Here is a 13184-nt window from a genome sequence, read left to right on the forward strand (position 1 = left end):
AGCTCTTGCCTTGTCCTTTTAAAAACACAGATTTCATCTCATTCACAGCGTGGCTGCCAGACTTTCTGCAAAGATGTGTTGTTCTTCCACTTTGCAATGAAATCGGGGAAGAAGCAATGTGTTAATTAGTGAGCTAAAGAGGAGCTGTTTGTCATGGTCCTGGGTCTCTTGACCCAGCGTTTTAAGTTTGAGTTTATTTTGTTCATTAGGTTATCTAAGTTCATTTGGTTATTAGACTCCTTGTGTTTTCTTCCCCTGTATTTAAGCTTCCCCTCACCCTTCGTGTTTCATGCTGCGTGTCTTATGTTATCAAGTTTGTATTATTATGCCTAAGTGTTTCTAGTTATTATTTTCCCCTCGTGTTTCCAACCATGTTAAATCTCCCCTGCTCTTCATGCGTTTCATGTCTGTGTCTTACGTTGTCAAGTTCGGGTTGTCATGTCTATGTCTCATTATGTTTCCTGTTTTATTGTGAAGAGGTCTGGTGTTCTGTGTTCATCATGTTCAGTTTTACTCTCCCACTGTGACGTCATTATGTTCATGTGTGCCAGCTGTTTCCTCATGTGTCTCCACTTCCCCTAATCACCTCCTGTGTATTTAAGTCCTCTGTTTTCAGTGTGTGATTGTCAGGTCGTCTGTTGTCCACGCCATGCTTCCAAGTTTCTTGCCTAGGTTTTTCTTATTGCTTGTTTAGATTCCCCAGTTTAGGTTTGTGTTAATTTTGCTTCAGTTTGCCTTGCCCTTTGTTTGTACCTCTTCTACTAGCCTTATTAAACGGCTCGCCTTTTGTTAACATTTCAAGTTCTGTTCCCTGTTCCTTGGCGTCTGCGTTTTGGGTCCTTTTTCAATTCATACAGTCTGCCCTCGCCAGACTGTGACACTGTTAGAGCCAGCTGTGCTAACCAACTGCCAGGTGTATTCTTAAAATAGCAGGAGAACGATATTGATTCACTCATGTAGCTTTCAACGAGCAACCAAATAGGTGTATTTCCAAAATTGTCGAATTAGTGATGTAATCCACAGTTGTTAACCTTGATCATTAGCTATCTGATTGTGATTATGATGATTATGTTTTCATAACTAGCTGGATGCTGTATGAGAAGCCTGACTTTCAGGGCCGCACCATCGCCTTGGAGGAGGCGAACATGGAATTGGCAAACGATTGGGCAGAACCTCAAGTGGGGACAGAACCGCACAACAGCCCGCCAATGGTGATCGGCTCTATTCGACTTGCTGTCAGGGTGCGTACACTAACTCCGCCTTGCATGGTCTTCAGTACCGACATTATCTTCACCTCACATTGGATCTGAAATGTAGCTAACAGACTGCATTGTTTTATTGATATTCAATCCAGACTCCAGAGCAGAAAAGAATAAAAGTCAGCTAGTTAAGATCTTCCTTGGATTTATTGGGAGGAATTATTGAAGATCTTGTGTGGACCACTGCTGATAATGGCTTTTCTTCCTCCCCACCCCCTCTGTAGGATTACAGCATCCCCCATATTGATCTGTTTACTGAACCCGAAGGCCACGGCAGAGTAACACCATACCACGACGACACAATAGAAACTGGCTCATTCGGCATCCCACTGAGTACAGCTTCCATTCAAGTGCACTCTGGGGTGTAAGTATTGTTGTTTTATGCATGTAGTCCATAAAGATACAAGAAATGCACCTTTTAGAAAATGAGACAATCTCAGTCCTTCTCAGTGATGTTGTTTTTTTTCCTTTTGATGAGCTCTTACCTGCTGCGCTCAAATCAGAGCTGTCTCTTTAATAAGATCTTCTCTGTGTTTTGCTCTGAGAAATAACTGTGATAATAATCATTACTACATTCCGCTGTGCCTATATTGGGCTTCGGTTTAACTCTCATTCATTTGCCCGCCGAGGAATGTCTGTCCTGCTGTTGCATGTTAGAAATGAGGGAGAGCGGGAGTTGGGACACATGGGAAGCAGAGGAGTAGAGGAGGAGCAATTGACAGAAAGTGAGAAACAGACAAAAGTGTGGAGAGAATTCGGCAAATGGCACAAGAATGTTTTTCTTGGTTATAGGTGTAGCTATTCAGTACATTTTGTGCCCTACAGCAGAAGGGAATGAATGCTGTTAGTTAGAGCTTTTCCTGTAAAGCGAGTATTGTTGACTTACCTACAATACTTAATGCACAGGATTTTTTTCAGCATTTGTCAGCAGCAAAAACAAAACTAATTGCTGTCAGATGCCAGCTCATCTCGACACATAATTGCAAATTCTGCCACTGTAGCTTCTCCTGTCTGTCTGTGACAAGTGAAGGCAGCTGCTCAGCAGATGTAGCGTTGTGTTTTGCGTGCAGTAATCCCGGTTGACTTCACTGAACAGATAGACTCTGTGGATTTAGCAAGTTAAGGTTGACATAAATTCTTGGTAATCACTTTTTTTTTTAGTCCTGACTGAATGAGCTGGGTGTATTTTTCCTGACAGAGACTCACATCTGGTTGTTGGTATGAGGCATTGTGCTGTGCCACACCATGGTTTAAAATACCAAAGTTGGGGGCATTGTTCTCACAAAGGCTGCCCGGGCTATAAATATGAATAGTGAAGAAAAGTGATTTGAATTGAAGCATGCCATTCCCCAGATATTTTGCTCTTAAACAAATAGCCTTAGAGCTAGGCTCTAGTTCTTTGGCTCATAGCAGAGGTAGATATAGAATTAAACCCAAATAAAGCGCCGCCTTGAACTGACAATGCTTAATGTACTGAGGAAAAAGCATAAGTCACTTCTGCCGATACCACAGCTGAAAAAGCTGCTGCTTATTTATGTGTTGAGGAAAAAGAGGGAACAGAAAGTTTGTTATTTTTATGACAATGATTTTTTTACAGCTCTTTTATGGAAGTATTTAAGGTCCTCACTTACATTAGTTTTAAAACAACCAACAGTTTTGTTGTTATGCATAATATGAATAAAGGTTTTTGATGACGAAATAACATGAATTCCTCCTTTCTTCAGGTGGCTGCTTTTCAGTGATCCAGGGTTTGAGGGCATGGTGTCTGTCCTGGAAACAGGAGTGTACCCTTTTCCTGAGACCTGGGGTTTCCCGTCACCCTTCGTGGGATCTCTTAGACCACTTAAAATGGTTTGTATTACTGTAATGTATAACATCTAATGCATTTTAAAATGACAAATGATCTCTTTTGATCATTCCCTCAATGTGTCCCAGGCATAAAATAACTACTGGATACACAACCAAAAGCTTTGGAACAGTCATTTGTGATCCCTAAAGGATGAAGCATACAGATTTTGTTTTTTAGTAAAATCTCTGCATCCATGAGGCCAATTGCTATAAAATTTGTTACACATATTTAAGGATCCTAGAGTCTATATGGTCTTTATGGTGTCCTTCCTGCAGATAAAATTTACATCAGAGCTTTTGTAAATGGACTTAAAATGTGATATAGACTGGCTCTGTGGTGCACGCATTAACACATTTGACCCTTGACGATTCTGGGAGGAGACACAAAGGCAATCTTAAGGAGGTCACGTGCTGGTCCCAGTGCAGATAAATGGGATTGTGTCAGGAAGGACAGCTCACATAAAACCTGTCTCAAATCAAAATACATATCCTTCTACTGTGGAAAGTACCTGCTGAGAACATGGCATAGACATTTATAGTTCCTAGAGGATGAGTCATGAGTGTAGCATATGTTTTTGCAGATACGCTACAGTCAGGATGTTAAGTTTTGCCCATGTAAGAATAGTGAAGCTAATTAATTATCTAGAGAATTGACAGCGAGCTACTGTGTGTGACGTGTCCTGCCTCCTGCAAGTTCTATTATGCAGCACCCTCACCTGCACAACACCAAACAGCATTTCCAATAGTGGCAAAGCTTCTAAAGAAGACTCTCTCTTTCTATTTCTGTTCTGTTCGGGGTTTTTTCTAAGACTATGTGAGACAGGGTGACTGCCAGCAATGTTCTGACTTGATTCTCCTGACACTGTTCCTCTGGTAATTCACTGAGAATTCACTGAGATTTATGCTTTATGGGAGATACAGACACATATTGGACTGATGTGCCATTTGTTACAAACATCCCACCCCTCAGATAAATTAATGAGCCCGATTTTTCACCAAGTGCAATCATAAGGTCAAATTCTTAAGTAGTTCAGAAGTTTTACTTTAAATTAAATGTAACTGAAATTATGCAAAATTGCTGACATCCCCTTAAGCCACAGCTTCATGTTGTGTTCAGTAATAATTTCCAAAAGCTGGCATTCCGATTTTTGCCTTTTCCGCATTGTGAAGGGTCACTCTATGTCCAAAGGCAGTGTTTACTGTTATTACCCACAGAGACAATAGCTCAGCTCAACCTTCCATCTTGGGACCCCTTCTGTTTAACATCTACATGCTCCCACTGGCACAGATTATAAACAACAACAAAATAAACTATCACAGCTATGCAGATGACACACAAATATATATCACAATGTCACCAGGAGACCGAGGCCCTGTACAGGCTCTTGGTAAATGCATTGAGGAAATCAATGACTGGTTGTGCCACAATTTTCTCCAGCTAAACAAAAACAAAACTGAGGTAATAGTCTTTGGCGCCAAAGAAAAACGATTACAGGTCACCAGAGAACTTCAATCTATACATCTAAAAACCACAAACCAGGCGAGAAATTTGGGTGTAGTGATGGATGCAGACCTAACTTAGAAAAACACATTAAGACAATAACAAAGTCAGCTTACTATCACCTCAAGAATATATCAAGGATAAAAGATCTGATGTCTCAACAGGACCTGGAAAAACTAGTCCATGCATTCATCTTTAGTAGGCTTGATTACTGTAACAGCATCTTTACAGGTCTACCTAAAAAATCAGTCAGACAACTACAGCTCATTCAGAACTCTGCTGCTCGAGTCCTCACTAAGACCAAAAAAGTGGACCACATCAGTCCAGCTCTGAGGTCCTTACACTGGCTGCCTGTCCGTCAGAGGATAGACTTTAAAGTTCTGATGCTGGCCTATAAAGCTCTGAATGGTTTAGGACCAAAATACATCAATGACCTCCTGACCCAGTATGAACCATCCAGATCCCTCAGGTCATCTGGATCCGGTCTTTTATCAGTTCCCAGAGTCAGAACCAGACACGGAGAAGCTGCATTCAGCTTTTATGCTCCTTATATCTGGAACAAACTCCCAGAAAGCCTCAGATCAGCTGAAACACTCAGTTTATTTAAATCCAGGTTGAAGACTCACCTGTTCTCAGCTGCATTTGAATAAAGCACCAAATCCACACTTTAAGCTTAAATTTCAAAACTTACATTTAACTACTGATTTTATTTACTGTTCTGATTTTATCTGTTTTGATTTTATATACTGTTGTTTGTTTGTTAATTAGTTAGTTAGTTTATTTGCTTGTTTTATTCAATTTTAAATCATGCTTTTTATTTGTTCTTGTTTCTAATGTCTCTGTAAAGCACTTTGAATCACCTTGTTGTTGAATTGTGCTATACAAATAAACTTGCCTTGCCTTGCCTTACCAGGCCAAGGGAATTATGAACATTTTTGAGAAAATTAGTTGAACTATGAATGTGTGTAATTGCTGGCAGGTGTTCTATTGTGTGCATATAATTAGAGAAGAGCATTGTTAATGATGATGACTTCTCTGTTCCAGGGTGGTTTCAAAGTGGAGAATTCCAGTGAAGTCAAGGTATGCGCAGTTCTGTTTTGTTTGATCTCAAAAAGAAGAAAAAGAAAGGAAAAAGCTATTTAATGTTAAATTCTGGAAATTATAAAATAATCTAACCGCAAACTGTAATATCTGTGTTGAGTATATAGGAAAAGCATGTTTATGAAAGGCCTTCAGGCATTGCCCAAGTACCCAAATGTTTTTGACTTGTAGGCTTATTTCATTTAAGACCACAAAAAGTAACGGAAGTTCCAGTACACTGACCACAGTTTATTTTAAGAGCGAGAATTTCCACAGCTAACAATGTGAGAATCAGATAAACAGATTATTTTTAGGGTGAACGAGTCATTCAGCAATTGGACAACGTAAAAACCACTGAGATGCACACAGTCTTAATACTGTGCCATTCAAATAGGACTTTTAATATGTAGTTTGTAGTTCCTTGGAAATACAATGAAGTGAAATAAAATATAACCTGTGTGTTCATGTAAGCTGTCTGTTCTTTGATGCAGGCTGTTCTATATGAGAAGCCCGGCTTTGAAGGCTCCTGTATGGAAGTTGACGGTGAAATTTTCAGCTTTTGCGAGAGTGAAGGAGATGTTCCTGCAGACCTGGACACAATGAAACTGAAGTCCGTGAGCTCTTTGAAGATCATTGGAGGATTGTGAGTCTTCTTCTGCATGTCCCTTTGCTTGTACAGGATGGAGTTAAATGGCACTCTTACTCTGGAGCAAAGTTTATTCTAGACTAAGATAGTGATTTTGATGTAATATGATTATAATATAATAATTTGATCAGGAGCTACCAGTTTAGCTCTAATCAGTGACTTTGCTGCATTTTGGTTCTTGCATCAGCTGGGTGGGCTACAGTGAGTCTGGGTTCGAGGGTCAGCAGCACATCCTGGAGGAAGGAGAGTACCTGGAGTGCAGTGACTGGGGCGGCTCAGAACTTCTGTCATTGCGACCGATACTGTCTGTGAGTACTGCAAACACTAAAAAACTAGCAAGGAGTTTAGCATATACCAGTGTGTGATTAATAGCAACCGCCAACTGATGCTTGAATTTTGCATAACCACTCTGAGTTGATGAAGGTTACAATTCAGATTGCAGCTGATTGTCGAAAAATAAAAATAGCACGCTTTTGTAGGCTTTAAGACCATTCAAGGTGCTTCACACTATAACCTGCATTCACCCATTCTGACAAAGCTTAGCTCTGTCATGCACACATCAGTGGATTCGTCGGGGTCGATTCAGGGCTCAGTACCTTGTTCTTCTTCTTTAGACTGCAAGCTAATGTAAAAATATAATATAATAAAAACTATTGAGACCAAAAACTTCCACATAAACACTGACTATGAAGAGTCTGGAGCATTAGCAAGCAGGGAGACATATTTATTAAATGGTAGACAAAATGCCAATTTTCCAAGTCTTTGTTGGGGAATTGTTTTAAACAGAAAGAAAGCAAAAACAACTTTTTGTTTTAAGAAGCTGTTGCAAAGAAATACATTCCACTGTATCCCCAGTGGGCATGGCTGACTTTTGGATGTACAAAAAAAACGTATAAAGTCTGCAGAAAATTGTTATATACAAATTGTTAATAGCAACTCGAAGGCATAAACAGTTTTTGGAAGCCCCAGATTCTATAAACAAATCAACATCTTGCATATAATATATTAATCTTACCCCAAAGCAGTTTTTGCTCAAGGGCGCTTTCATTATGGTGCTTTTTGTCTAGAAACAGCTTTTCAGTCAGGACCACTTTAATCGAAGGATAATTGTGTTTTCTGTCTTCAGTAATGTATTTTTTTGGTCTTTCTCTGTTCTGAGACCTCCCCTCCCCTCCCTGTATATAAGTGGGAAGATAGAGGCAGTGAGACCTCCCATAAAGAACAGAGCAGACATCAGTCATAACAGATAAGATACTATTTAAATCAGATAGAAGCATGAAAAAGGAGTGGTAGAGGCGGGTTGCAAAGCAGCTGTGCAATTGTGCATGCAAGTTAAATAGAGAACCCTATATGAGATTTACTATTTGGATGTATATCAGGATATCACCTGAGACGTCAGCTGATGTAAGATGGTATGCTGATATGCCAGGATTGCAGCTGAGCTACATTTCGTGTCGTGCCTAAGCTGATACTGTCTTCATTTTTTGGACAGGATGTGCAAGTACATCAGAAACCTATAAGCTGTTGTGTAATCATATTCTTTGCAATTGGTGTGACTGGAAAAATGTATAACAGTTTAAAAATAACTCCCTAGAGTAAATTGACTTTATTCCTAACATACATATTTATTGTTTTGATCTTCAACCCAAGATTTTGTGTTTGTCTGCAGCTTTTCCTAAAATGATTTTATTCTTGTCACAGGATTTCATGTCTCCACACCTCAAGATGTTCAGTGACAGAGATTTTGGCGAGCTGGGGATGAACATTGACCTCTCAGTGCCTGTTATTAACATGGATGAGACGGGCTATGGCATGAAGACGCAGTCTATTGATGTCGGCGGTGGTGTGTAAGTAGCATGCTTATTATGGTTTATTGTTTTGTGATCGTTATGGGTAAATAAAAGCTTGGGGTATTTTAGAAAAAACGTATTTTCGGCTGTTAGAAATGGGTTAAACACTTTCCTTTGCAAGTCATCTTCAATCTGCAAGACTTGTGGTGAAATGCTTGGGTATGGTTCTAACAAATATTGCTTGATTACCTACCTTGATGGAGAACGACTTAGACTACTCTACATGTTTTTAGATGCTTTTCTTCCCGCCAGCTTGATGATTAGTTGAGGCTACAGTTCCTGTGAAGTCTTGTGTGGTTTATTACCCTTCGTTGCTTCTCAGGAGCGTGGCTGCATGACTGCCACACCTTTGCTGACAGGTCGAGACAGATTACCTCGTTCACTAATGGTTAGTCTGCCGTGCATATGTTCCTGACCTTAGGACTATCTCAGACTTTTTGCAGTGGGAAACAACTCTGTGACTTCTTGGAGAGCGTGGAGGAGGCAGACTCAGATCTTTAAACTTAGTTAACAAGGAATTCTGTTTATATTTGGAAATTCTTTATTCCCTTGAGGTATTTTTTATCACCATCTTTTTTTTTTTTTTTAACCACATGCTGTAGAAATGAGCAGTGGCAGTGTTCCATCACTGCTTGCCTTTCAACCTCTCTTTATGGTATGATCAGCTAGAAAAAAAATGCAGAAGTAAACAAACAGGAAGCAAACGAGAATAATGAAGCGCAGGGCATGCTTTCCTGATTGCTTCTACCCAAGGGAGAGGAAGAAAATGGTTAATAATGTGGAGTGGAACATAACGTCCTTCTTTATGAGAAAAGACTCTCATGACATTGAAAGGTTATTCTTGCTGCGCTGCTAGTCTGTTATTAGACTGCGTGGCCTCGCCCATGTTCTTCTGCTGTTTGATTGGCTCATTTGCGTTCCGTTTGTTTTGCTGGGAGACAACTGTCAGTTTTTCAGTCTTGCACGTTAGGACACACACAGTTCTGCAAATGCAACACCCACTCCCACAGCCACTCGTGACATGCCACATTTTTCAACAGAGTAGCTGCTGAGATGCTATCATGCGGGACGGTATTGGATTTTGACCGCAAGTTGTTGCTGAACGAGCACAACTGTGCCTGAATTCTTGTGGGTTTCAGCCATGGCCCATCAAACACTCTGTTTCTTTACCAATTAAAATGAAATGAAAATGAAAAAAGAATGTCATGTCAAAAGTAAAGGGTGCTCCTCTTTTGTTTTTGTTCTCAGCTGGGTTGTGTTTGAAGAGCCAGGCTTTTGTGGCGAGCCTTATGTCCTGGAAAAAGGCCTGTATGGAAGCCCAGAGGACTGGGGGGCACTGCAGCACAGAGTTGGCTCAACAATGCCTGTCATGCTGGTAAGAGTGGTGACTCACAGGGTGGAAACATTGTCTGGTTATTAGACAGATGGTCTGGCGACTGTGATATTTTACATTTAATCAATGCAGCAGCCAGTGTGTTTGCTTGACCTGCACGATTAGCTCCATCAGCTTTGCACGATGAATAGTTGCACAACTGCTGGTGAATTTTCACTTCCTCTTGAGGTACTAGTGTGACTCACCATGTGGTTTCGCTGCTTGTAACCAGCAACTTTTACAATCAAAATTTAAGGTGGAATCCTTAAAATAGGAAAATGAATGTCAGGGATAACACGCGACAGATACCAGGCTTTACAGTGGATTAGCTCTGGGAGCATGAAGCAGAGCAGAAATGTGAATAAAATTACTTATCCAGCATGAGAGAGGAAAATTCTTGTCATTAGATTGAAAGCAAAAATATCTTAGATCACAAAAGTGACTCATCGTGAAGTTGCTTTGGTTACAAACTGGATGATGACAAAGAGGCATATACAAGACAAGACTCGGTAAAATGCTGTAATGATCGGTCCCAATTAGAGTAGGCGAGTCATTAAAAATTAATTATTTGGCTTTAAAGTTAAGATGGTCTGTCTCAGATATTTGTGTAAACAATTTCTGTGGAGTTTAAATGTAAAAAGGATGGAGTCTTTGATGTGAGTATCAATCCTTCAAAGGCTTTTGAGATGACAGAGGTTAGATCAACTGACTAGTGGTTGTACAAACGAGTTACAGTAAATTTTTCTGGGAATAGGCCCGATGGTGGTTTTAAGGGAGGTTCAAAATGTGTGTCAATACCTCTGACAGGACAGCCCTGCACATCATTGGACCCAACTTTTTTTTTTTTTTAATGCAGAAGAGTTGAAGAGTGTCTGCTGCACCTTGTGAATGCCTTTCAGTCTGCTATCGGTTTGTGACCGGCTGGAGTTTGATTTGATTATTATTTGTCAAACTGTGCAAAGAATCGGTCGAGTTTCTCTGTTAGATGGATTTGTTGGCTGCTGCGTGCTGCCTGTTATGAGAGCAGGACAAGCAAGCCAGGCTGCTGGAGGCAATGTGAGCAAGAGCCAGGCTGGCTGATGAGGATGCACACGGAAACAAAGAGTTGCTTCAAAGGGTCACATAACATGAGTAACAAACTAAATCAGAAGTGGGAGTAGTGTTAGACTCACATAAGGGAATGAACGATCCAAAGCGAGCCACAGAATGCTACAGGAGCTTGATTAGTGGATGAGGTGAGTTGATTAAAGGGGCAGGAATGGAGTGCAATGCCCAGGCAGACACACACACAGACTACACAGAGATTAAAGAAAAACAAAAAACACAGACAATGAGACATGAGGAAAGGTAAAACCAGGAAAACGGAGTGGAGGGAGGGCATATCACACACACACAAGTTAAAGCAATACCACCCACAATGTTGCATCTCTCCTTTCCTATCAGCGCCACTCTCTTTTGTGGTTCAGTGTGAATCAGTCTCAATAATCTTTTTTTTTTTTTCATTTTCATTTCAGGATGATTTTGAGAACACATCCAAATTTAAGGTAGGCATTTAAAAAGGAAGAAAGAAAGCACATCTAATCTTGAAGCGTTATTGCAATTATTATGTGACGAGGAGGTGAGGAGCTCAGAGTGGATGACTCAGTCTTGTTTTCTTGCTGTGTGTGCCTCAGGTGCAGCTTTTCTCTGATCCAGGTTTTAAGGGCTCTGTCCTCACTCTGGAGGACAATGTGACCTCCCTGCAGGATGGTTTCCCTGTGGCCTCCTGCAAGGTTCTAGCTGGCAGGTGAGTAATACTGTACATTGTGAAGAAACTGTCACACTGCGGGGCTGTAAGGTGAATCTCTGGCACTAAAAACACTTTGCAACAGCCTTTCAATAGCAGATTTTAGAGATAGATGTGCCAAGGTGATCTGCTACAATTGTAACTGCATATTGGTCACATTAAAAAGCAATTTCTGTGATTTAGAGTCTGCTTCAGGCTGTCACTGTTACACTTTCTAAACAGAAAAAAATGCCATATGGCAGTAGCTAGTGATACACTGCCTGCATTACATATTATAAAATGCATCATTAATATTAATATGCTATTTTGCTTTGGCCCATTAATAAGTAAGAATTCAGTAGCTCAGTAAAAAGCTCTTGTTCACCTTCAAGCTTGAATAGTATTAAAATTGAAAATCTTTTTAGTGCAGGTAGGTTTACACAATGATCATCTATCGTATTCAGTGCAGAACACGGGCACATTTTTTGTGCTTTTGTTCTTCTTGTGTGTGTGTCAGTATATTTGTGTAATTGCATTTATGTATTCTTGCAGCTGGATGGCTTTTGAGGGCCAAGACTTCACTTGCAGGATGTATGTGTTAGAAGTGGGAAACTACCCAGACCTGAGATCAATGGGCTGTGTCAGTACAAGCTCCTCCATCCTGTCACTACAGACTATTGGCTTTGTAAGTCTATAATTTAATTCTTCTAACAAATTAACACTCACTCCCCTTTTACAGATTGCCAGCCTAAAACTGAAACATGTTATTTTTGGTCATTAAACCCTGGGAGTAGACATTAAGTTTTCTAGAATTAAATATATTTTTGAACTGAAACACTCTTTAAGGAGGAGATTAAGCATTAAATTAGCTCTCATCAGTATTTAGGTCTTGCAAAGCTACAAAAACTAATTTGTAATTGACAGCTGAAGGCATCACAGACAAATATCCATTGCTATTGTAGTTTTTCAAGCTAGTTGAGAGTCTGTCTGAAGGGTGCATGAATAGTGCCTGTAATCTGCACAGTTGCACTAAAGTTGGACACCACTTGGACATCCTTTTGGAGTTTTGGCTTCACCCTTTAATGATAAATGACTCGGACCTGAGCAGATGTGGGAAGTACACATGTCTGTCATGTGGCATATGGTTTGTTTGTTTTTTTTATCCCAAATGCTGTTCAATTCTTTGATTTTTTCCAAATTTATAAAACTAATACTTTTTTGACATCTTGTCAAAAAACAATGGATGAATCATCCCAAAACTGTTAAGTGTTAAAATAAAAAAAAAAATATAACTGTCAATAATGGTGATTTTGTATCAGAAGGTAAAAATTCACACATTTCTGCTTATTTCTTTCCTTATCATCTACATCATCACCATCCAGTATTAAATGCGTTGACCCATGACATTAGTGTCCATTTAGAAGGCAGTCTGTCTTTTACAGTAAACAGGGAGTGAAAATGCCAGGGAGCACAAAGGTGTGAGTGTGGCCTGTTTCCAGGGTAACTTCAAAATAACCTTAATGTCAACCTGTATGACCTGGAGCTTTCAGCGCTTGTTAATGCACTTGTCCTTTCTCTCACTCTTGGCAGGAATTCTCACTTCCATCCATCACTCTTTTTGAGCGATGTGGTCTGCGTGGGAAGAGGGTGGTCCTAAAGGACGGATCAGTCAACCTCCAGCTGGCCGGAGGATGTGGCAGAGTCCAGTCTGTGCTGGTGGAAGGAGGCGTGTGAGTGCTTTTCAGACCTGTTTGGTTATCCAGCCGTTACTAAGGATACCCTGTGGTTTGTGTTTAACAGGTTCATTCTGCTCTACTCCCAAATGTTTCTTTAACGCTAAGCGACACGTGACACTAAATAAAA

General features: G+C 40.2%; 1 protein-coding gene across 2 annotated transcripts in view; it reads left to right on the forward strand.

Annotated features, from left to right (window-relative positions):
* LOC101472999 (uncharacterized) overlaps positions 1–13184 on the forward strand; it is a 30937-nt gene that overhangs the window by 12851 nt on the left and 4902 nt on the right. For both annotated transcript variants that reach the window (XM_004568766.4, XM_004568765.5), the window contains 12 exons: positions 1085–1241; positions 1484–1623; positions 2984–3110; positions 5653–5688; positions 6180–6331; positions 6522–6642; positions 8036–8181; positions 9433–9559; positions 11071–11100; positions 11230–11342; positions 11874–12006; positions 12912–13051. In XM_004568766.4, coding sequence (XP_004568823.2) covers positions 1085–1241; positions 1484–1623; positions 2984–3110; positions 5653–5688; positions 6180–6331; positions 6522–6642; positions 8036–8181; positions 9433–9559; positions 11071–11100; positions 11230–11342; positions 11874–12006; positions 12912–13051 — 1422 coding nt within the window. The remainder of the gene's footprint in view (positions 1–1084; positions 1242–1483; positions 1624–2983; positions 3111–5652; positions 5689–6179; positions 6332–6521; positions 6643–8035; positions 8182–9432; positions 9560–11070; positions 11101–11229; positions 11343–11873; positions 12007–12911; positions 13052–13184) is intronic.

This window comes from Maylandia zebra, linkage group LG15, assembly GCF_041146795.1.
Source record: "Maylandia zebra isolate NMK-2024a linkage group LG15, Mzebra_GT3a, whole genome shotgun sequence".
Taxonomy (NCBI): Eukaryota; Metazoa; Chordata; class Actinopteri; order Cichliformes; family Cichlidae; genus Maylandia; species Maylandia zebra.